Source organism: Lissotriton helveticus, chromosome 11, assembly GCF_964261635.1.
Source record: "Lissotriton helveticus chromosome 11, aLisHel1.1, whole genome shotgun sequence".
Classification (NCBI taxonomy): Eukaryota; Metazoa; Chordata; class Amphibia; order Caudata; family Salamandridae; genus Lissotriton; species Lissotriton helveticus.
The window spans coordinates 63,939,024-63,963,337 of record NC_136072.1 but is presented as its reverse complement, the minus strand read 5'-3'; the positions used below and the strand labels follow the sequence as shown (position 1 = coordinate 63,963,337).

At 52.9% G+C, this 24,314-nt stretch overlaps 1 protein-coding gene across 1 annotated transcript in view; it reads right to left on the bottom strand.

Annotated features, from left to right (window-relative positions):
* EIF2B5 (eukaryotic translation initiation factor 2B subunit epsilon) overlaps positions 1–21,505 on the bottom strand; it is a 105,331-nt gene extending 83,826 nt beyond the window's left edge. The window contains exons 1-2 of the mRNA XM_078667980.1: positions 21,281–21,505; positions 18,498–18,622 (exon numbers count right to left, since the gene is read on the bottom strand). Of these exons, the coding sequence (XP_078524106.1) occupies positions 18,498–18,622; positions 21,281–21,433 (278 nt within the window). The 5' untranslated portion in view covers positions 21,434–21,505. The remainder of the gene's footprint in view (positions 1–18,497; positions 18,623–21,280) is intronic.
* Positions 21,506–24,314: the final 2,809 nt, after the last annotated feature.

Here is a 24,314-nt window from a genome sequence, read left to right as displayed (position 1 = left end):
AAAGCGCTGCCCGGCACACCCCAGTGATACCCCGCCTCACAAATCTTCCCGCGGAGCGGGCAAATGCAAACATATCAAACAGAAACAAGTAACCGGCCTCAGGGGCCCAACAGTCAACCAGAGGCCCAAGAGAAGGCCGTCAAAAGAGGAAAGCAGAGGTTAGAAGGTGAAGAGAAGAAGAGCAGGGGAGGAGTAGGGCGGAAGTAGAGGAGACAGTCGCTGCAGTGGGGGCGTTACAAATTGCGAGGAGCATAGGGGAGCGCCGCATCTTCCACCAATTGCAATGCTCGCAGCGATGGGGGCATATTCCTAGCGAATTCGCTCCTGCAAAGGTAAGCCACTAGTGGCCTCCAAACCTTTTCAAAGCGGGTCGTGCGAGACTGCAGCCTGGCCGAGAGCAATTCCATAGTAATGACATGCCACAGTCTGCCGAACCACACAGCTAGAGGGGGGGCCTCCACCTTCTTCCAGTATAGAGCAATAAGTTGCCTGGCGGCACCCAACATTTGCATCGCTAAGGTCCAATCACTGCGGGTCAGGGCCAGCAGGTCAACAGGCTTGAGTCCCAGCAGTATCGTGCTAGCAGCATCAGGCAGGGGAAATCCCAGCACCCCCCGAATGTGGCTCAACACCTCCTTCCAAAAGATAGCGATTACTGGGCAGGTCCACCAAATGTGCATGAAGTCACCTGGCACATGATCGCATCTCCAACAACCGGGCGACACAGAGGGAAACATCTTGTGCAGTCGTTGGGGCGTATAATACCACAGCGTCATTACCTTGTACGCATTTTCCTGTTGCGGCACACTGCGGTACACCTTAGGAACATCCCTCCAGAGGCGGGTCCACTGCGCCTGGTCAATATCAGCACCTAGAGTCTCCTGCCAACGACGTTGATACGGGTGTGCAGGGGGTGCGGAAGGATGTTGCAGAATCCGATAAATTTTTGATATAAGGCCCTTCGCGCCCGCACCGGAGCGGGCCAGCTTCTCGAATGGGGTGAAGGCCCGAGTGGCCCCCGGGTACATCGCATCCGACAGGGCCCAGTGACGCAACTGCAGAAACTGTAATTCAGCCTCTGGGGGAAGATGGAACTCCTCTCTACAATGGCCAAAGGACTTAATGGAGCTGCCGTCAAAGAGATCCGTAAGGACTTTGCAGTCTTCACGCGTCCACCTGCGAAAGGCGGTAGTGTGATTAGCCGGCGGGAACCACGGATTATCCTCTATGGGGGTGTGGGGTGAGGGGAAAGTCGTCAGGCCCCTTCGCACCGCCACCCTGTCCCACACGTCCAGGACCGTTCTAGTGGGAACCGCCAAATAAGCGCTAGGGGCCCTTCCCGCCCTATGGGTCCAAGCGAGGTTCCAGATCGTGCGACCCGTGACCGCCCGGTCCAGATGCAGCCACCCCTTCTCACTCCGTCGAACACCCCATTCAATGACAAACCGCAAGTGGGTGGCCCAGTAATAGTCCACCAGATTTGGGCATCCCAGCCCTCCACGATCCCGCGGGGCCATGAGGAGTGTCTGGGAGAAGCGGGGTCTCTTGCCCCCCCAGATGAATTTAGTACAGTCCCTTTGCAAGGCTCTAATCTTCAGCAGAGGGATGGGCGTAGGAAGGCATTGGAACAGGTAGAGTAGTTTGGGCAGGATAGACATTTTGACCGCATTCAATCTGCCCAGCCACGAGGGGGTAAGAGGTTTCCACCGTTGCAGGTCAGCGAGAACTGATTTGCGGCATTCCGCCCAGTTGAGTGCCGACCAGCCGTTCAAAGAGGGAGTCAGGGAGAGGCCGAGGTATCGGATATGCTGGTCCGTCCACCGGTAGGGGCACAGCACCTCCAGGGGGGGAACCTCGGTCGGAGGGATCGTGAGGTTAAGCACCCACGATTTATCGTGATTAATTTTTAAACCTGAGGCGCCTTCGAAGGAACAGAGCACCTCATGAAGCGCCGGCAAGGACCGTTGCGGTTCCGTTAGAGTGAGGATAAGGTCGTCTGCGTATAACGCCACCTTATGGGTCTGCCCCCCCATCTGAACGCCGCAGATGTCCGGGTGTCGCCTGATCAGGTCCGCCAGTGGTTCAATCGCCAGGGCGAACAGCAATGGCGAGAGAGGGCAGCCCTGCCGTGTCCCTCTGCCAATGGCAAACGGATCTGTCAACCTCCCATTCACCCTGACCCTTGCCCTCGGCTCCACATAAGGTGCCATGATCCTGGCTACCATCCTTGGGCCGAGACCTATCCTGCAGAGGACCGCCTGGAGGAACCCCCAATCCACGCGGTCAAACGCCTTCTCAGCGTCTAGTGACAGGAGGCACGCCGGAATGTGCCAATGATGCACCTTCCCTACCAAGTGTGCCAATCTCCGCACGTTGTCTGCCCCTTGGCGGCCCCGGATGAAGCCCACCTGATCAGGGTCCACGAGTTCCGGCATGTGGGGGTCAAGTCTCTTGGCCAGCATCTTCGTGTAAATTTTAAAATCAGTATTGAGCAGCGCAATCGGGCGATATGACGAGCAAAGCGCCGGATCTTTCCCAGGCTTAGGGATTAGAGCTATTTCCGCCATCCCCATGTCCGGGGAGGGACCCTGGCCACCATCGAAGGAAGCAAAAAGCCTGAGGAGGTAAGGACCTAGCTGCTCCCGGAAGATCCGGTAAAAAGAAAGCGGTAGGCCGTCAGGGCCCGGCGTCTTCCCCAAGTTCAGATCCTTGATGGCCTCAGTCACCTCGGTAAGTGAAAGCGGCTCCTCCAACCTACCCGCCACGTCGGGATGCAAGCGCGTCCCGCCGTAGTGTTCCAGGACCTCCTCCGGCGGGGTAGCGCCGGCTGGATCTGCCGTGTACAAGGAGGTGTAATAGTCCCTGAACGCCTGCAGTTTAGCCTCCATCGCCGTTGCCCGAGACCCGTCCGGGAGCAGCACGTTCGCTATGTGGGATCTGGCCGCCTTGACCCTCAGACGTCTCGCCAGAAGCTTCCCCACCTTGTCCCCACCGTCAAAATGTACGCGCTTTAATGCTAATAGAGATTTCTCCGCACGGTTCGCACGTAGCATGCGCAATTGCCCCCGCAGGTTCGCCAGATGCCTCCGCGCTTTCAGAGTGGACCCCTCTTGGTGTCGCGCCTCCGCCTCCCTCAAGGCCACCACCAGGCCCTCCTCCACTGCCCGTCTTTCTCGCGCTCTCGCTATCTCAAGAGAAGTGATATGACCCCGAATAGTAGCCTTGAAGGCGTCCCACACTACCGGGAACGGCGTTTCCGGCAGATCGTTAAACTCAAAGTAGGAGGCGATGGCCGTGCGGATGTCATCTACCGCCGCAGTATCTCTGAGGAGGTGAGGGGGCAGGCGCCACTTTCGTTCCCTGGGGGGACCACTCCGCAGGTCACGGAGGCGTAACTCCACGTGCGCATGGTCCGAGATGGAAATGTCCGACATGTCCACATCCACCACATCACATATCAGGTCATGCGATACGAACAAGTGATCGATGCGGGAATAAGAGCGATGCGCACTCGAATAAAAAGAGTAGTCCCGTTTGTCGGGGAAGAAGTAGCGCCAAGCGTCGAAGAGACCCAAGTCGCCCAACTGTTTACGCAGCGCTGAGGACATCGCCCCCGATCCATGAAAGGAGCCCGCACTCCGGTCCAGCGCAGGGCACCACACCAAATTAAGGTCGCCCCCTAAGATGAGCGAGGGTCCGCCCCGAAGGACGTGAGCATGTAAGAGGTCCCGAATGAAGCGATCCTGTGCCAGGTTGGGCGCATACACATTGCACAACGCAAGACGGCGAGAGCCTACCTCGACCGAAACCTTGAGGAAGCGTCCGTCACCACCCCGGAAGAGCTTGTCAGTGCCCCGCCTGATGCCAGCTTTGCACAAAACCGCCACCCCAGCTGTTTTCGTATCTGCCGAAGCCCAGAATTGGAGGGGGTATCTAGGGTGCGCCATGCGTTTTGTATCTGCCTGGAGAAGGTGGGTCTCCTGAATGAAAATGATGTCCGGGTCATGCTGCAGGAAGTAATGCCAGAGCTGTTGACGCTTATTGGGCGAGTTAAGGCCCTTAACATTGAGTGATAAAATCTTAAGGGGTCTGGCCGAATCACTCGCCATCATGGAGGTCCCCAAGGTCAGTACGCAGAGCTACGCGCAGCAGAGCACCCACCATCCCAGAGCCCCACCCAGAGGGCCCACCCCCGCCCTCCGCCCCAACCTCCACCCCCTGTCCCCCATAGCAAACAGAGAAAGGAAGAAAAGATAGAAAAAAGAGAAAAAGGAAAGTCGAACAAGAAAGCCAAACATTCAGCAATCTGAAGGACCAACGGCCTAGGCCGCAAAGACTAGGCCAACTGGGCCAAAGTGCACTGTCTCCGCAGTAGGGCATCCTACACCCTCGGGTTTGAATGTCCATCGGGATGTCACTCCCCAGGAGACAGCCTCGGTGGGACATGGCTGGCCGGGAACACTAGAGGGTATGGAGCCCCCACCCTCCTAGGCCCGGCAAAAGGAGTTCAGGAGTCCAAGCCACCCCCCTCCCGTCCCACAACCATCCCCGCCCTCCGGAGGGGGATAAGAGAACAGTACCTCAGGTAGAGCGACTTAGGTATGCTGTCCATCTCACGGTGTGGAGGACCGTCCCGTAGGCGAGCGGTCTGCACGGTCGATCTCCGCCTCTTCCAGCGCTCTAATGTGGGCAATGACCTCCTGCCTGGCTTGGCTCGTTGTTGGTACGTCAGCAGGTGTCGCACGCTGTCTCCTCGGCACCGTGGTCCAGTCCGGGGTAAGCTGTGTCCTCTTGCTCGGAGGGCGCCTGGAGGGGGTCCCCGGTGGAGAGCCTGCAATGTTGAGGAGTCGCGCCGCCTCATCGTAGGATCGCAGGGATTTACGCCTACCCTCCCATTGAAAGATAAGTGCAAAGGGGTGGCCCCACTGATACGAGATGTTCAGGGACCGCAGTTTCTCCGTCACTGGGCGGAAAGCGCGTCGCCTCTTCAAGGTGTTGGGCGCCAAATCCTGAAAGATCTGGATCCTGTGGCCCTTGTATTGCAGGTCCGGTTTGTCCCTAGCACGCTTCCAAATCTCCTCCTTCTCCACAAAAAAATGCACCCTCGTGATGATGTCCGGGAGGAGCCCCGATCTCCCTGCAGGCGCCGCCACTCGATGAGCCCGGTCCAGTGTGGGGGGTGATACGTCCTCGTCGCCCCGCACCTCGTGGAGGAGTTGCGCCACAAAGTCCATCATGTCCTCCCCTTCTTCTCCGAGCGGCACGCCACGGATGCGGAGGTTGTTCCGCCTGCCCCGGTTCTCCAAATCCTCCTGCTTGATTTGGAGTTCAATGTTCTGTTGCTCCAGGGCCGTTAGACGCTGCCATAGTTGTTCCTGGTCCTCGGTGCGCGTGTCCGCTGTCCTCTCCAGGCTGTCCACACGGTCCCCCAAGTCTGTGACGTCTTTCCGAAGTTCCGTGACACACGAGTGGACCTCCGACCGCAGGGACCCGATCTCCGTCTTAAGGTCGGTCATGAAGGCGGCCATGAACGCCTGTGTGACCGGGGGGGAATCCGCAATCTCCGCAGGTGGGCCACCACTGGCCGCCGGCGCTCCCGCTTTGCCCCACATGGCCGTCACCGGGTTTCCCTTGGAGGCCGGTGCAGAGTCCGCCCTGTTGGTCCTGTTCGTGCGCGTCATCCTTTGCGTGGGCTACAGGGCGTCTTCCAAGCCGCGTCAGGGGCCTCGTCCGCCGCAGGCTGCTCGGGCGAAAGCGCAAAGCGCAAAGGGAGGCGGCAGAAGGCACCCGCGCACAGACTCGCACTCAGGGGCCCCGGCCTCGCAACAGCACACCCCACGTGGCACAGCAGACAGTCCAGGGAGCCCTAGGCCACAGCTTCTCCGCCCCCTATGCACGTCCAGCCAGGTATAGCAGCAGGTCTAGCAGCAGGTCCCCTCGTGTTCCTCCAGCGGGGGCTCCTAGTCCTCCAGAGGGGGCCAGCACCAGGAAGGGACACACACAGTTGCCCCAGGCCCGCTTTCACCTCCTAGGGAAGAACCGCCGCGAAAGCGCGCTGATCCGGCGCCTCCCTGAAGGCAGGCGACGTCCGCTCTCCAAAGTGCCCCGGGGGCACCCCCAGCCGTAGTCCGCCGTACTGGTCGTCCCCTCCGCTTCCCGCCTCGGCTCTGCAGGGCCGGGCTCTCCAGGCAGTCCGCTGGAGGCTAGCAAAGTCTCCGACCCACCCTGGGGCCTGAGTCCAGATTCCGCCGCTTCACCGCCCCACTCTTTGCAGCGCGGGGGATGGTTGCCTCAGAACCGCAAGCCGCTCCGGGGCCCCCTCTCCGTCACCCCTCCTTACCGCCGCGGCACAGGTGAGATCGCCGCTGAGAGGCAGTGCGGGAAGGGCGGGGGTCGCTCCGGGTAGGGATCGCCGGCAGCCTCAGGGCCTCCAAAGCACCGCTGCGGGTCGCCTCCTCCGCGGACCCAAGATGGCGGACGGACCCGGTGAACTTCCTCTCAGGGAGTCGGCCGCCCGTTCCCGCCGGCGCACAGGCGGATCGCAGAGGTTTCCTGCGGCCAGATGCGGTGCCCAGCTGGTCAGGGGTACCAGGGAGGAGGGTGGTGAATCCGGACCCCCGAAATCCGCCTTAATAGCTGATGATAGGCCCAACGGCAGCGGGAGCTCCGCAGGCACACGTCCGCTCACATCGCCGCCAAGCCACGCCCCCTTTTCATTTTTTTAATTAATACTTAAATAAAAGTGATTGTAATTTATAATGGCAATAGCTTAAACTTTTGTAAATAACTTTTGTGAAGATTATGTTCAGTGTATTTTATTGTGACGAAAATCCAAGAACAGAAGTGAAATATTACCATCTTTTTGTGACATTTGTAATCAAGCTTGAAACATTGAGAGACCATATTTGAATCAGTTGTTGTTTAATGGTTGCACAGATTGATGATGTGAGGCCGCGGAGCCATGTTGTGGTGGCGACGAGTGATACCGTGGTAGCGCATAGTGATGCCGTGGAGGCCCCGAGTGATGCCGTGGAGGCCCCGAGTGATGCCGTGGAGGCCCCGAGTGATGCCGTGGAGGTGATGCCGTGGAGGCCCCGAGTCACGCCGTGGAGGCCCCGAGTCACGCCGTGGAGGCCCCGAGTCACGCCGTGGAGGTGATGCCGTGGAGGCCCCGAGTCATGCCGTGGAGGCCCCGAGTGATGCCCGGGTGGCCCCGAGTGATGCCCGGGTGGCCCCGAGTCATGCCCGGGTGGCCCCGAGTGATGCCGCGGAGGCCCCGAGTGATGCCGCGGAGGCCCCGAGTGATGCCGCGGAGGCCCCGAGTGATGCCGCGGAGGCCCCGAGTGATGCCGCGGAGGCCCCGAGTGATGCCGCGGAGGCCCCGAGTGATGCCGCGGAGGCCCCGAGTGATGCCGCGGAGGCCCCGAGTGATGCCGCGGAGGCCCCGAGTGATGCCGCGGAGGCCCCGAGTGATGCCGCGGAGGCCCCGAGTGATGCCGCGGAGGCCCCGAGTGATGCCGCGGAGGCCCCGAGTGATGCCGCGGAGGCCCCGAGCGATGCCGCGGAGGCCCCGAGCGATGCCGCGGAGGCCCCGAGCGATGCCGCGGAGGCCCCGAGCGATGCAGCGGAGGCCCCGAGCGATGCAGCGGAGGCCCCGAGCGATGCAGCGGAGGCCCCGAGCGATGCAGCGGAGGCCCCGAGCGATGCAGCGGAGGCCCCGAGCGATGCAGCGGAGGCCCCGAGCGATGCAGCGGAGGCCCCGAGCGCTGCTGCGGAGGCCCAGAGCGCTGCTGCGGAGGCCCAGAGCGCTGCTGCGGAGGCCCAGAGCGCTGCTGCGGAGGCCCCGAGCGCTGCTGCGGAGGCCCCGAGCGCTGCTGCGGAGGCCCAGAGCGCTGTTGCGGAGGCCCAGAGCGCTGCTGCGGAGGCCCAGAGCGCTGCTGCGGAGGCCCAGAGCGCTGCTGCGGAGGCCCAGAGCGCTGCTGCGGAGGCCCAGAGCGCTGCTGCGGAGGCCCAGAGCGATGCTGCGGAGGCCCAGAGCGATGCTGTGGTAGCGCATAGTGATGCTGTGGTGTTCCAGAGTGATGCTGGGGTGGCGCTGAGTGATGCTGGGGTGGCGCTGAGTGATGCTGGGGTGGCGCTGAGTGATGCTGGGGTGGCGCTGAGTGATGCTGGGGTGGCGCTGAGTGATGCTGGGGTGGCGCTGAGTGATGCTGGGGTGGCGCTGAGTGATGCTGGGGTGGCGCTGAGTGATGCTGGGGTGGCGCTGAGTGATGCTGGGGTGGCGCTGAGTGATGCTGGGGTGGCGCTGAGTGATGCTGGGGTGGCGCTGAGTGATGCTGGGGTGGCGCTGAGTGATGCTGGGGTGGCGCTGAGTGATGCTGGGGTGGCGCTGAGTGATGCTGGGGTGGCGCTGAGTGATGCTGGGGTGGCGCTGAGTGATGCTGGGGTGGCGCTGAGTGATGCTGGGGTGGCGCTGAGTGATGCTGGGGTGGCGCTGAGTGATGCTGGGGTGGCGCTGAGTGATGCTGGGGTGGCGCTGAGTGATGCTGGGGTGGCGCTGAGTGATGCTGGGGTGGCGCTGAGTGATGCTGGGGTGGCGCTGAGTGATGCTGGGGTGGCGCTGAGTGATGCTGGGGTGGCGCTGAGTGATGCTGGGGTGGCGCTGAGTGATGCTGGGGTGGCGCTGAGTGATGCTGGGGTGGCGCTGAGTGATGCTGGGGTGGCGCTGAGTGATGCTGGGGTGGCGCTGAGTGATGCTGGGGTGGCGCTGAGTGATGCTGGGGTGGCGCTGAGTGATGCTGGGGTGGCGCTGAGTGATGCTGGGGTGGCGCTGAGTGATGCTGGGGTGGCGCTGAGTGATGCTGGGGTGGCGCTGAGTGATGCTGGGGTGGCGCTGAGTGATGCTGGAGTGGCGCTGAGTGATGCTGAGTGAATGTGGTGGTGCCGAGTGATAATGTGGTGGTGCAGAGTGATAATGTGGTGGTGCCGAGTGATAATGTGGTGGTGCCCGAGCGCTGCTGCGGAGGCCCAGAGCGCTGCTGCGGAGGCCCAGAGCGCTGCTGCGGAGGCCCAGAGCGCTGCTGCGGAGGCCCAGAGCGCTGCTGCGGAGGCCCAGAGCGCTGCTGCGGAGGCCCAGAGCGCTGCTGCGGTGGCGCATAGTGATGCTGTGGTAGCGCATAGTGATGCTGTGGTGTTCCAGAGTGATGCTGTGGTAGCGCATAGTGATGCTGTGGTGTTCCAGAGTGATGCTGTGGTAGCGCATAGTGATGCTGTGGTGTTCCGGAGTGATGCTGTGGTGTTCCGGAGTGATGCTGTGGTGGTGCGGAGTGATGCTGTGGTGGTGCGGAGTGATGCTGTGGTGGTGCGGAGTGATGCTGTGGTGGTGCTGAGTGATGCTGTGGTGGTGCAGAGTGGTGATGCTGTGGTGGTGCAGAGTGGTGATGCTGTGGTGGTGCAGAGTGGTGATGCTGTGGTGGTGCAGAGTGGTGATGCTGTGGTGGTGCAGAGTGGTGATGCTGTGGTGGTGCAGAGTGGTGATGCTGTGGTGGTGCTGAGTGAGGCCGTGGTGGTGCTGAGTGAGGCCGTGGTGGTGCTGAGTGAGGCCGTGGTGGTGCTGAGTGAGGCCGTGGTGGTGCTGAGTGAGGCCGTGGTGGTGCTGAGTGAGGCCGTGGTGGTGCTGAGTGAGGCCGTGGTGGTGCTGAGTGAGGCCGTGGTGGTGCTGAGTGAGGCCGTGGTGGTGCTGAGTGAGGCCGTGGTGGTGCTGAGTGAGGCCGTGGTGGTGCTGAGTGAGGCCGTGGTGGTGCTGAGTGAGGCCGTGGTGGTGCTGAGTGAGGCCGTGGTGGTGCTGAGTGAGGCCGTGGTGGTGCTGAGTGAGGCCGTGGTGGTGCTGAGTGAGGCCGTGGTGGTGCTGAGTGAGGCCGTGGTGGTGCTGAGTGAGGCCGTGGTGGTGCTGAGTGAGGCCGTGGTGGTGCTGAGTGAGGCCGTGGTGGTGCTGAGTGAGGCCGTGGTGGTGCTGAGTGAGGCCGTGGTGGTGCTGAGTGAGGCCGTGGTGGTGCTGAGTGAGGCCGGGGTGGTGCTGAGTGAGGCCGGGGTGGTGCTGAGTGAGGCCGGGGTGGTGCTGAGTGAGGCCGGGGTGGTGCTGAGTGAGGCCGGGGTGGTGCTGAGTGAGGCCGGGGTGGTGCTGAGTGAGGCCGGGGTGGTGCTGAGTGAGGCCGGGGTGGTGCTGAGTGAGGCCGGGGTGGTGCTGAGTGAGGCCGGGGTGGTGCTGAGTGAGGCCGGGGTGGTGCTGAGTGAGGCCGGGGTGGTGCTGAGTGAGGCCGGGGTGGTGCTGAGTGAGGCCGGGGTGGTGCTGAGTGAGGCCGGGGTGGTGCTGAGTGAGGCCGGGGTGGTGCTGAGTGAGGCCGGGGTGGTGCTGAGTGAGGCCGGGGTGGTGCTGAGTGAGGCCGGGGTGGTGCTGAGTGAGGCCGGGGTGGTGCTGAGTGAGGCCGGGGTGGTGCTGAGTGAGGCCGGGGTGGTGCTGAGTGAGGCCGGGGTGGTGCTGAGTGAGGCCGGGGTGGTGCTGAGTGAGGCCGGGGTGGTGCTGAGTGAGGCCGGGGTGGTGCTGAGTGAGGCCGGGGTGGTGCTGAGTGAGGCCGGGGTGGTGCTGAGTGAGGCCGGGGTGGTGCTGAGTGAGGCCGGGTTGGTGCTGAGTGAGGCCGGGGTGGTGCTGAGTGAGGCCGGGGTGGTGCTGAGTGAGGCCGGGGTGGTGCTGAGTGAGGCCGGGGTGGTGCTGAGTGAGGCCGGGGTGGTGCTGAGTGAGGCCGGGGTGGTGCTGAGTGAGGCTGGGGTGGTGCTGAGTGATGCTGGGTGGTGCTGAGTGATGCTGGGGTGGCGCTGAGTGATGCTGGGGTGGCGCTGAGTGATGCTGGGGTGGCGCTGAGTGATGCTGTGGTGGTGCTGAGTGATGCCGTGGTGGTGCTGAGTGATGCTGGGGTGGCGCTGAGTGATGCTGGGGTGGCGCTGAGTGATGCTGTGGTGGTGCGGAGTGGTGCTGTGCTTGATTTTCAAATATTGTCAAAGGTAGTGTTGGATAAAAATTGGTCACAGAGTGCAGTCTTTTTTGAAGTCACATTAGTTACAGATTAAAAGTTATAGAATAGAGTCTTTTTAAAGTCAAATCACTGCAATTCCTGGAGAGGGATAAACAATGTAGTGAAACTCAAGGAGGAGGTTTCAGTTGGGATTCAGGTTGTATGATGGACTTTAAAGCCTGATGTGCTGATTGAGAAGATATTTTAATGGTCTTTTGTAGCTCACGAAGGAGGGGTTTGAGATTCCACGACAGAGAGGGGCTGTGAAGGACAGAGAGGGGCTGTGAAGGACAGAGAGGCGACGCGCGGCGGACATCAAAGGAAGGGTGGGAGGGGAAAAAAAACTGATTAGCGAGCGAGAAAAGCCAGAAACACCAGGGGGGTGGGGAAGCAGATTGCCTTCAAGCTTTAAGCAAGCCCCTTTTACAAAAGCTCTCGCATTTGACGTGGCCAGCGAGTGGGAGGGAGCAGAAGCCTTTGATGGTGGTGTGCGAGGCCAAGCGCGCGCCTGGGGAAGCTTCATGCATGAGTGAACAACATGCATTTAACGAAATCCGGCTGGTTCAACAGATTTTCGTTCAGGAGTAATGGGTTCAGAGTTATAAATAACTCGAAGAAAAACCAAAGGTGATGATGGACGGAGCGTTGACAATACAAACACTCACCCCCAGTCAACTGATCTGGGTTTAATCCATCACCGTTCTTTAGCTCACTCCGCCACCCCAGTTCAGACATGGCCATATGCAAATCAGTCTGACCCTGTGCCTAATGGGAACAGTCCAGCCCGAACTTAGGGCGAACAAAGAAAAACCAAAGGTGATGATGGACGGAGATTTGTCAATACAAACACTCACCCCCAGTCCAGCCCTAAGTTGGCAGGGTATGCCCAGACGTGAGTCCCTTGCTCACTTTGCCACTGGAGTCAAGCAAGCCCGGCTGAAGACGGCTGTAATGCCAGAAACCGGTCCTGGGAAACTTGATTCCGGTCCAGGGAAGACATGGCTTGGCAGTTCGGGCTGGACTGTTCCCATGAGGCACAGGGTCAGACTGATTTGCATATAGCCATGTCTGAACTGGGGTGGCGGAGTGAGCTAAAGAACGGTGATGGATTAAACCCAGATCAGTTGACTGGGGGTGAGTGTTTGTATTGGCAATGCTCCGTCCATCATCACCTTTGGTTTTTCTTTATAAATAACTCGACCTAAAAAGAGGCACTTTCCTACACTTACCCTGGAAGTTCACTCCCTACCTCAACAAGAGTTGTTTTTGTTACTTGAATGGCGTGAAAGACTGCCCTATGACAAAGACAGTTCTCTTAGAGTGGCCATTCAACACAATTTTAGAAGGAGGATTTAATCAATCAAGCATTTGGAAAGCGCACTACTTACCCGTGAGGGTCTCAAGGCGCTATTGGGGGGGGGGGGGGGGGGTGAATGCTGCTACTGTGTGAAAAGCCAGGTCTTGAGGAGTCTTCTGAAGGTCAGTAGGTCTTGGGTCTGCCGAAGGCAGATGGGGAGGGTGTTCCATGTCTTGGTCGGCGAGGTGGGAGAATGATCTGCCGCCCGCGGTCACTCTTCGCATGCGGGGGACAGTGGCGAGGACGTGGTCGGCGGAACGGAGCTGGCGGTGTAGAAGAGGAGTCTGCTGTTGAGGTACGCTGGTCCGGTGTTGTGGAGTGCTTTGTGTGCGTGGGTGAGGAGCTTGAAGGTTATCCTCTTTTTGATGGGAAGCTAGTGCAGGTCTCTCAGGTGGGGTGTGAAGTGGCTGCGTCGAGGGATGCCGAGAATCAGGTGTGTGAAGGCGTTCTCGATGCGTTGGAGCCGTTTCAGGAGTTTGGCCGAGGCTCCTGCGTAGAGGGTGTTTCCGTACTCCCGTCTCCTGCTGACGAGGGCCTGGGTGTTCCTCCTTCTTGTTTCGGCGGGGATCCACTTGTAGATCCTGCGGAGCATGTGGAGGGTGTTGAAGATGGAGGAAGAGAGGGCGTTGTTATTGTTATTTTTGATTTATAACGCGCCCAATCACCTACAGGTCTCTAGGCGCTCGGAAATCGATGATACAAACAACAACTTGGCAATACAGAAAAAGGTATCCACTAGTCTAAATAGCATTCATAGACCTCCTAAACAATAGTGTTTTTAAACCCTTCCTAAAGCGTAGGAGGTTCTCTTCCCTGTGCAGCGACTCAGGTAGTGTGTTCCATAGCTGAGGAACTAGCACAGAGAAGGCTCTTCCTCCACTGGTAACAAGTTTGTACCGGGGGCAGACCAATAGTTGAGAGTCTGAAGATCTAAGAGTTCTCATTGGACTGTACACCACCATGCGGTCTTTGATGTATGCAGGCGCCAAACCATAAATTGCTTTGTGGGCTATGCACAGATTTTTAAATTCTACTCGCTCTTTAATAGGGAGCCAATGAAGGCTCTGTAGCAGGGGAGATGCTTTGGATCGTCTTGGCAGTCTAAAAATGAGACGAGCAGCGTAGTTCATAATGACCTGTAACCTATTAGTCAGGGTTTTTGGCAGGCCAAGGTAGAGGGCGTTTCCGTAGTCTATCCTCGAGATCACGATGGCTGCGACAATAGAACGTAGCATGGATTGGGCGTTAACCTGTTCCTCATGGAGAGGGTGGAGTTGAGGCTGACCCCTAGGTTGCGTGCGTGGTCGGTGGGAGTAGGAGCTGTTCCTAGTGCGGTCAGCCACCAGGAGTCGTCCCAGGCCAAGGGGGTGGATCCAAGGATGAGGACCTCCGTTTTGTCCGAGTTCAGCTTCAGTCGCCTGTTTCTCATCCAGTCAGCGACGGCCTTCATTCCCTCGTGGAGGTTAGTTTTGGCGGTGTGGGGGTCTTTGGTGAGGGAGAGCATCAGCTGGGTGTCATCGGCGTAGGAGATGATGTGGAGGTCGTGCAGTTGGGCAACGTGGGCGAGCGATGCCATGTAGATGTTGAACAGCGTTGGGCTGAGGGATGAGCCCTGGGGTACGCTGCAGATGATCTCGGTGGCTTCGGAGCGGAAGGGGGGGGGGGGGGCGGACGCTCTGTGTTCTGCCGGAGAGGAAGGAGGTGGTCCAGTCTAGGGCGTTCTCTTGGATCCCAGCGTTGTGGAGGCGTGTTTGTAGTGTGCGGTGGCAGACCGTGCTGAAGGCGGCTGACAGGTCAAGGAAGATGAGGGCCGCGGTTTCTCCGTTGTCTAGCAGGGTTATGATGTCGTCGGTGGCGGCAATGAGGGCAGTTTCGGTGCTGGGCATGCTGCGGAACCCGGAGTGGGACGGGTCCAGGATGCTGTTCTCCTCCATGAATCTGGTCAGTTGTTTGTCGACGGCCTTCTAGATGACCTTCATGAACTGTTGTTCCTGAAGACGAGGCAAATGCAGGGTCAGCTAAAGTTGCACAATGGATTTTCTGACAGGCAAGAGCAGCAGCATGAATGCAAGAGTAAATTAGGCCCATTGGTCTCTGAAACTACCAGGATGATGACCATCTTCAAAAAGAAGATCATAGATAGTTTCTTGTGATTATACCCTCTCCAGTTAAAGATCTCAGTATTGGAGTCTTCTTAGGATATAATGACACACACTAATGTAAGTGTGCGTTGTTGGCCCTGCTTATACTCAACTTCTCCCCGAGAGAACGACCCCCTATCATCTTTCCCAATCCAACAATATTTATCTAACAGGATATAAGAGTTTAATTCTGTAATTTGGGGAGGTGCGAGTATAAATTACCATGACAATGTTTATTTTTAGAGAACGTTTTTGATGGTTTTAGTTATAATCGAAATGTAACATGTAATTATGAGTTCAGAGTACCTTGCATTTATTCAAACAAGTTTTCTACATCATGCGTTGCTTCAATCTTCCAACTAATTTCCAGGCAAAAAGTTATAGTTCTTTCCATGAGAAATTTATCTTACAAAAGTGTTATATGATCTAACAACTTCAGCTGATACATCTTTTGTGGCATGTGTTACGAAACAATCTTTAGCGAACAGACTTCAAAATAGTGCTTATACTAAAAGTAATATCCTTTCTGAACATCATCCACTGCACCTTCTACCAATGTCTCCTGTTCAACTGTCTTTGGGAATATGTTTGTTCATCACACGCTGGTTTTAATCTCCTAACAATATCACCTTAACCATTCCATTAAGAGCACTCTGCCCTCCATACCAAATAATTCCTTAAAAATACAGTTCTCAATATGGTATCAAGCGCCTTGACTAGTTGTAGACCGCACTCTAATCACATCTTATTTTCACCGCTCAACCATTACTGCTCATAGACCATTCAGATTCAAAAGTGCTGCATGCAGTGTGCTTGAGCTCTTATTTGCCTTCATGTGTCTCCAGTGGAAGACAGAACCTCCCAAGAGAGCTATCAAGAATCGCCACTATTAACTAAAGTCTCTAACAAGGCACCAGCTGGGGCTACTTGATGGGTATAGAGACCACCAAGTTGTGAAGAGTATCACACACCCATCAAGTTTCTTGGATGACTCCGCCATCAAATAAGCTCTAACCAGATTTTGTCAAATGGGCAAATGCAGAGTAGGGCATCTACATACTGTGAGACAACGATGCTTTGAAAAGATTAGGGCAATGTAGTAACGGTGGGCAAATAAACAATGGCCGGGAGTTAGACAAACTGCAAGCATTCGTCCCAATCACCTTTTGTGTGTTTGATGTGCTGCCCTAAGTGGCAAGGGAATGCCTAGACGTGGGTCCCGTGCTCACTGTGCCACTGGAATTAAGCTACACCTGACAAAAGAACCACAATCAGGGCGAAACTGGTCTTGAGTTGCTTGTATTCTGATTCAGCAAGGGTCTGGTCTGGCATTTCGGGCAGGACTGCTTCTATTGGAGCAGGGTCAAGACTGATTTGCACATGGATGGGTCCAACCTGAGGTGGCATGATGGGCAAAGGAACGATGGGTTGGAATGCTACCCCAAAAGATTGCTAGTGGTTTATACAAATTGCAGGCATTTCTCCCATCAATTTGTGTGTGTTTCATAAATAACGTGGTACAGGCATCACACAAATTAAAATCACCCATCAGATGTGGATGCCATTGTTAATTTATTTAGACCTCTCAGAATATGCGAATGTTAAATTAAAACAATGGTCTATGTGCTGTAAATGCCAACTAAGGCCTTGGAAAAAGAAATTACAAGGTAACAGAACATTAAATAAACATAAATATGTTAGGCTTTCTGCTTGGCTGTTGCCCGTCAATGAAATCCAAACGACATATGATGGTATTCAATCTTTTCTTCCCAAAACTACTAAATCTGATCCAATAACTTCTTTCACAACAATACAGTGCCTCTAGGTATGGGATAATTGCAATCACCTACATAGTTAGCAAATCTTTTTGACCAACCCCAAAATATACACACATGATTAACCAAAAACATTTCCCATAATCCCTTCATTCACTGAGACCTTCCAAATAGTCAGAAAATCCACTGACAGATGAAATATCCTACGCAAACTGGAGTTACTCACAAGAATGATCTAGAGTGCTCTCCAACACAACAAAATCTCCCTTCGTGTGTCAGACAGATTCTCCTCGAATCAAAACCTATTATTATGCAATATTACAAAGGCTGCCTGCTAAGTACAAGAAATACACCCTTTGCTGGGGAAAAAAAAGCAGTTTACATTTTCTCTACTTTTAGGTCTAGATTTTACTTACAAAGAAACAGCTAAAGTCAGGTCTCAGGGACAAACAATTATCACTCTCTGCACTTCCACATTAAATTTATACAACAAACATCCAACTTCCTTTTTGGGTAAGACTCCGCTAACGTGTGTCTGTGTAAGGCATTTGAAAGCTGCCAAACCTTTTAGAAAACAGCTTGCATTTTCACACCTGATTCCCTTACATTGACTGAACCAAAACCTGCAACTCAGCCTCTTATTAATAAACAACTGCATAAACTGAGACTTAGAATTTTGTTTTGATACTTATTTTTTTGTGTTCGGTACTTTTAAAACAAGTCACATTGCAATCAGTACAAGGCCCCAAGGCATTACAGGCATTAACAATGGAAGTATGAAATGCCCCATACAGTCATTTAAATACATTCCTCCCAGGAGTATTGTTAAAATGAGCCCATATCCCCCTCATCAAATCACTTGCTCCATAATTTGGCATGCTTAGCTGGACAACCCAGTGCCTCGTAGAACGGCTTCTCTTGTTGGGTACACCAGTCCACCCCCTTCTCCCCAGTGCCAGAGTAGGGGGCCTTCACTGGGCTGCGATATCCCACTTGGCCACCAGCAAGACTATCCCCAATAAAGCCCGGTCTGCCCAAATCCCCCCCACTCCCTCCGGCACCCCCAGTAATATCACTAATTGGGAGAGATCAAGCTCTAGGACCACAACCGTGGAAAGTTCAGCGGTTACTCTCCTCCAGTATCGCTGTTTGCGATCACAGGACCATGCCATATGGAAAATATCAGCAGGTGCTTGGCAGCAGCGAAAGCATGAGGGGCTGGGCAGCAATTTTGCCCAATGGAGACTCATGAGGGACAGATATGGACAGTGCAAATAATATGTCTGCACCAGGCACAGAAGTGACGACATTGTCAGAACCGTAGGGGCCATCAAGGCGCCCCTCCAGTCTGAATATTCTATTGGACCAAGCCACCCTTCTCAGAGTGCTTTGAGTGTCGCTAAGGTGTCTGGGGTGTTAGTGATAAAGAGTATGACTTATCTGAGACACTACCATTTTACCCAGTGCCCCCATCATGGTATTTGCTTCCAATGAACTTAATTCTAGAATTAGTGTGCCTGGAGAACATGCACCCGTAACACATGCCGTAATTAAAGGTATTTGTGGAATTGTTTTCCAGATAGGGAATACGTTTGTTAAAGGTCTTGAAATAGGCCATGTGGGAGCCCTTCCAGACATCCCTTGGAAGTGTGATGCCAATGACATCCCAGCGGGCGAAACCTGGGACTGAGAATTCTCAAGGCCAACATCTCTGTATCCGGCAACTAGTTGCAGACATCTGAATGGAACTAAAGGAAAGGTCAAGCTAGCTTCCAACCTAAAGTTGCAGATCAGTTCCTTAAAGAGGGATCTGAAGCAATCTTGCCCATGTGGGGGATAGGAAACCTGTGCCAGGCTTCACTGTACACAAATTAACGGAGGGTATATACATCAGTCGCAGATTTCGTAAATCATGTGTACAGGGATTCTACTCAAGAAACAAAAGGAATGCAGTTCTTCAAGTACAACATAATTGAGGAAAGGAACATGTGTGGTTTACAACCACAAAAGTATTTCTGAAGGCTCTCCACTCATACAACGCTGGTTCACTGCATCCAATTCTGGCCCCCATTTCCAGCACTGGGAAAGAGCGAGAAAACATGATCATCAAGACAAGTAGGAGACTGAGAATTTAGGTAATAGAAGCACTACTTACTGTAAATGTTCCTTGATCTGTTGGCTCATACAGCAACAAAAAATAAAGGTCTCTTGAACTCCAGTAGCCGTAAGGAATTCAAGCGTATAATCGATCAATGCCACATTGACCAGCGGAAGGAGGACCTGCAAACAGAACATACACATGTAATGAGCACATCATGTGACTGGTTGGATGCCTTCATTAGTAAATGAGATAACAGGCATCAAGAGATAAGAGCAGGCAAGAAAACTGAGGAGCACCAACAACCTACTTCTCATCCCCCCCGACGTACTCCTTTTTGGGAAATGCCCCCAAAATCTGGAACTCCCTACCAACAAATCTCAGAACAAACCCCTCCTTCGTGACCTTAAAAAAACACTCAAGGATCTCCTCCCCGCTCGACACCTCTAACCTTCGAGCAATTTCACTGCAGTGCCTTCCCATAGACTCTCCTTTTTGCTCTGTCTGCTATCTCTTATTCACCTGTGTACATGTTGTAAAGCGCTCTGATACCCTCGGGTCTTGCTAGCGCTATATAAAACTCTCTAAATAAAATAAAAAATAAAGCTGACAGACAATGGTTTATTTGTTGTTTTGCTAAGGTGCAAAGCGGGAAATCTCACATATCTCAGATAGGTTTTACAGTTCTCAATGGGATAATCATGCAATCCTTAAGCGAAAGATGGGGGGCAAATGTGATTTCACCATCAGAGGTATTCCAAGTTATATACTGAGAACGTGAGCAAGAGATGTACAATCAATGAGCAGCACTTCATTAAACGTAGCTGGGGTAGTCTATTTAACTAGCTTTCTCGGTGTAAATGAATTTGATTATATATGAAGATAATGTACTCAAATCAATTAAATTAGCTCAAAAGATTTGAAGGCAGAGTGTGCTTCCTTTTCGCATTTACTTAACTAAGCATATATGTATGATAACATTATGCTGCCACTTTACTGGAAACACATGTAAACAGGCATTTTGGCAGCATGTTTGAGTAAATTACACGTATATAACCAAGTTTGAATAGAACTATTAACTAAAATGGCAACCACGTTCAGATACATCCATCCTACTATAGGGCAGAGATCAAACCACGAGGCTGAGCATCCTAATTTGTTTATCCTAAACTCTTGCACACTCGCACAAGGATCTATGTGGAGTTGTAGCAAACAAGAAAAACATGCAGTCATTCAAAATGAATGCCAGAAACCGGACCTCGGAAGCTTGTTTCCGGTCCAGGGAAGGCATGGCTTGGCAGTTCGGGCTGGACTGTTCCCAAGAGGCACAGGGTCAGACTGATTTGCATATGGCCATGTCTGAACTGGGGTGGCAGAGTGGGCTAAAGAACAGTGATGGATTAAACCCAGATCTTTTGACTGGGTGTGAGTGTTTGATTGGTTCAGATGCTCCGTCCATCACCACCCCCTTTTGTACCGCTTTTGGCCGCCATAAGTGTGGCAGGGTATGCTCAGACGCGAGTCCCTTGCTCACTTTGCCACTGGATTCAAGCAAGCCGGGCTGAAGACGGCTGTAATGCCAGAAACCGGTCCTCGGAAGCTTGTTTCCGGTCCAGGGAAGGCATGGCTTGGCAGTTCGGGCTGGACTGTTCCCATGAGGCACAGAGTCAGACTGATTTGCATATGGCAATGTCTGAACTGGGGTGGCAGAGTGGACTAAAGAACGGTGATGGATTAAACCCAGATCTTTTGACTGGGTGTGAGTGTTTGATTGGTTCAGATGCTCCGTCCATCACCACCCCCTTTTGTACCGCAATTGTGTGTGCTTGTGGGTCTACTGGATTACAATGAGAAACCATAGCATGTCAAACATTTAAAGTATTGGCGTCAGAATAATTTAAGTGTACGCTTTTAAAAAATATGTAAAAGATGTAGTCAAAACATTCATCACACTACTGGTGGCTGCAAGACCACTCCTGCACAGTTAAGCTTTGTGCGAGGTACCACCTGCTAATGCAGGCCACAGAGACAAAACTCAAGGTGCAAATAGTGAAAGGCGCAGAAGCCTACAAAGAATTCCAAGTGTAAACAAGTAAACACAACACCAATCGTAGTATAGCCAGCAGACTTTACAGTACTACACTAAAACACAGTAGGGGTAGAGGTGGATTAGCAGCTCAAGGTTCTCTAACACACAGAACTGGTACATTGTAGGCAGCAGAACAAGCTTCCTGCGCAAACAAAAACATCCCTTGTGTTTGAGCATTGTAGTATGTCAATATTTGAAGAAATCCAATAACGAGGTAATCCACTTGTAAATGTAAGTTTAATAGGGGAAAAGGACCCACGACCTCCTGCTTACAGTTTCAAAGCAGGTTCTAATTAAAGCCATGTACCAACATTCTAATCAGTAAAGTTCTACATTCAACATTTCCTAAGTGACATAAGAATTCTACATTCAACACTCTATAGAGATAACCCTAAATACATTACAAGCATCTTAAAGTTTATTGATTAGTAGTGTAATGAGCTTTCTTTTTTTAGAAACTTTATTTTTCCGTTTACACGTTACAATAAATGAGCAGCTTTAATATAGCCCAGGTGCCCTGCAGAATCCCAAACTCTCATAGCCTCCTAAGGGTTAATAGTCCTTATCTCCTACATGCAGAGGTCTTGGTGGGTTCTCCTATGCCTCTCACGGCTCCTCCCACCAGGACTTCTCCTCTCCCAGTCCCTCTCACATTACGCTAAAGTTCTAGCCCAAATCCCCCATTAAACCCAGTGCTCTGTGTACCCGCCACCATATGTGCCTGGCGTCACCCTGTCCCAGCTCCACTCACCCGAGCCCGGTCCTTGCTCACGGGGTTGAAGCGCCGGCTGAAGCTATCCGCCACCAGCACGGCTTGCAGGGGCGGCTCCTCGTCCTGCTCCGCCGGCCCTCGGCCGCCACTGCTCGGACGCTTCCCTCCCCGACTAGCAACAGTGGCCGCCATGTTTAGCTGAAGCCGAAGGGCCACGCGCGATGACGTCAAAGACCAGGGCCACGCGGATCTGCTGTCAGTGACAGAGTGCTGCGGACAAGGAAAAGAGACTAGAGCATACAGGCATCAAAACAAAAGAAGGACATGTGTGTGGTGGGACGCGTTACTAGGCAACCGGTTGGATATCCTATGTGCACTTCCCCAGGTACTGTGAAACAATAAACAAGCATTGAAAATGCAATAGGTCTCGCCCTCGTTTAAGTTAAAGCAATTCTGTTTGCAATTAGGCGGCTTTTTAGCTTTGCTTTTATTAGTGTTATTCAAACTTTCATGTACCTAACATGCATATGTATGCATGTATGTATAGGTATGCATGCTTTTATATTTGTATTTATATAGATATGCAGATGTATATATGTGTGTTTATATATATATACACACATATACATATATATATAAATGCATATGCATATATATATATATACATATATATATATATATATATATATATATATATATATATATGTGCATATGTGTGCGTGTAGAGAGAGGTAGGGAGAGGTAGAGAGGTAGAGAGTAAGTAGTAGAGAGTGAGTAGTAGACAGTGAGTAGTGAAGAGTGAGTAGAAAAGAATAGAGAGTGAGTAGTAGACAGTGAGTAGTAGAGAGTGAGTAGTAGAGAGCGAGTAGTAGAGAGTAGTAGAGTGAATAGTAGAGAGTGAGTAGTAGTAGAGAGTGAGTAGTAGAGAGTAGTAAAGAGTAGTAGAGAGTAGAGAGTGGTCGAGAGTGTAGTAGAGAGTGAGTAGTAGAGAGTAGTAAAGAGTAGTAGAGAGTAGTAGAGAGTGAGTAGTAGAGAGTAGTAGAGAGTGAGTAGTAGAAATTAGAGTAGAGAGTAGTAGATAATGAGTAGTAGAGAGTAATAGAGTGAGTAATAGAGAGTGAGTAGTAGAGAATGAGTAGTAGAGAGTGAGTAGTAGAGAGTAGTGAAGAGTGAGTAGTAGAGAGTGAGTAGTAGAGAATAGAGAGCAGAGTAGTGAAGAGTGAGTAGTAGAGAGTGAGTAGAAGAGAATAGAGAGTAGAGTAGTAGAGAGTGAGTAGTAGAGAGTAGTAGAGTGAGTAGTAGAGTAGAGAGTAGTAGAGAATGAGTAGTAGGGAGTGAGTAGTAGAGAGTGAGTAGTAGAGAGTAGTAAAGAGTTAGTAGAGAGTGAGAATTAGAGAATAGAGAGTAGAGAGCAGTGAAGAGTGAGTAGTAGAGATTGAGTAGTAGAGAATAGATAATAGAGAGTAGTAGAGAGTGAGTAGTAGAGAGTAGTAGAGAGTGAGTAGTAGAGAGTAGAGTAGAGTAGAGTAAAGAGTTAGTAGTAGCGAGTAAGTAGTAGGGAGTAGTAGAGAGTAGTAAAGAGTGAGTCGTAGAGAGTAGAGTAGAGAATAGTAGAAAGTAGTAAAGTAGTAGAGAGTGAGTAGTAGAGAGTAGTAGAGTGAGTAGTGGAGAGTGAGTAGTAGACAGTGAGTAGAGAGTAATTAGAGAGTGAGTAGTAGAGAGTGAGTAGTAGAGAGTGGGTAGTAGTAGAGAGCGAGTAGTAGAGAATAGCATAGAGTGAGTAGAGTAGAGTAGAGTGTGTAGTAGAGAGTAAGTAGTAGAGAGTAGTAGAGAGTGAGTAGTAGAGAGTAGTAAAGAGCTAGTAGTAGAGAGTGAGTAGTAGAGAGTAGTAGAGAGTGAGTAGTAGAGTGGGTAGTAGATAGTAGTAGAGAGAGAGTAGAGAATAGAGAGTAGTAGAGAGAGTAGTAGAGAGTAGTAAAGAGTAGTAGAGGGTAGTAGAGAGAGAATAGTAGAGAATAGTAGATAATAAGTAGTAGAGAGTAGTAGAGTGAGTAATAGAGAGTGAGTAGTAGAGAATGAGTAGTAGAGAGTGAGTAGTAGAGAGCAGTGAAGAGTGAATAGTAGAGTGAGTAGTAGAGAATAGAGAGTAGTGAAGAGTGAGTAGTAGAGAGTGAGTAGAAGAGAATAGAGAGTAGAGAGTAGTAGAGTGAGTAGTAGAGATTCGAGTAGAGAGTAGTAGAGTGAGTAGTAGAGAGTAGTAGAGTGAGTAGTAGAGTAGAGAGCAGTAGAGTGAGTAGTAGAGAATGAGTAGTAGAGAGTGAGTAGAAGAGAGTAGTAGAGAGTGAGTAGTAGAGAGTAGTGAAGAGTTAGCAGAGAGTGAGTAGTAGAGAATAGAGAGTAGAGAGTAGTAGAGAATGAGTAGTAGAGAGTAGTAGAGAGTGAGTAGTAGAGAGTAGAGTAGAGTAGAGAGTTAGTAGTAGCGAGTAAGTAATAGGGAGTAGTAGAGAGTAGTAAAGAGTGAGTAGTAGAGAGTAGAGTAGAGAGTAGTAGAAAGTAGTAGAGTAGTAGAGAGTAGTAGAGTGAGTTGAAGTTGAAATTGAAAATATTTGTAAAGCGCTCTGTGGCCAAGCGGCTTCCTGGCGCTAGGAGATTAACATTTGCCGATAGCAGACGCACCAGGGAGTAACTAGGAAGAGAAAGCTTGGGAAAACAGATGGGTTTTGAGGGCCTTACGGAAATGCAAGTAGACAGGGATGGATCTGATGGTCAATGGGAGGCTGTTCCAGAGACGGGGGGCAAGGATGGAAAATCTAGTGCCGCCTACTCTGGACTTACGGAAGCGGGGAACACTTAAAAGTGCCTGGCTAGAGGAGCAGAGATTGCGGGAAGGAAGATAGTGGATGATCATGGAATTGATAAAGACCGGGGCCATGCGAGCGCAGGCCATGAAGACCATGCAGCCCATCTTGAAGAGGGTTCTCTCCAGGATGGGGAGCCAGTGGATGGACCTGAGTAGAGGGGTAGTGTGGTGAAATTTAGGAAGCCGGTGGATAAGGCGAGCGGCCTGATTCTG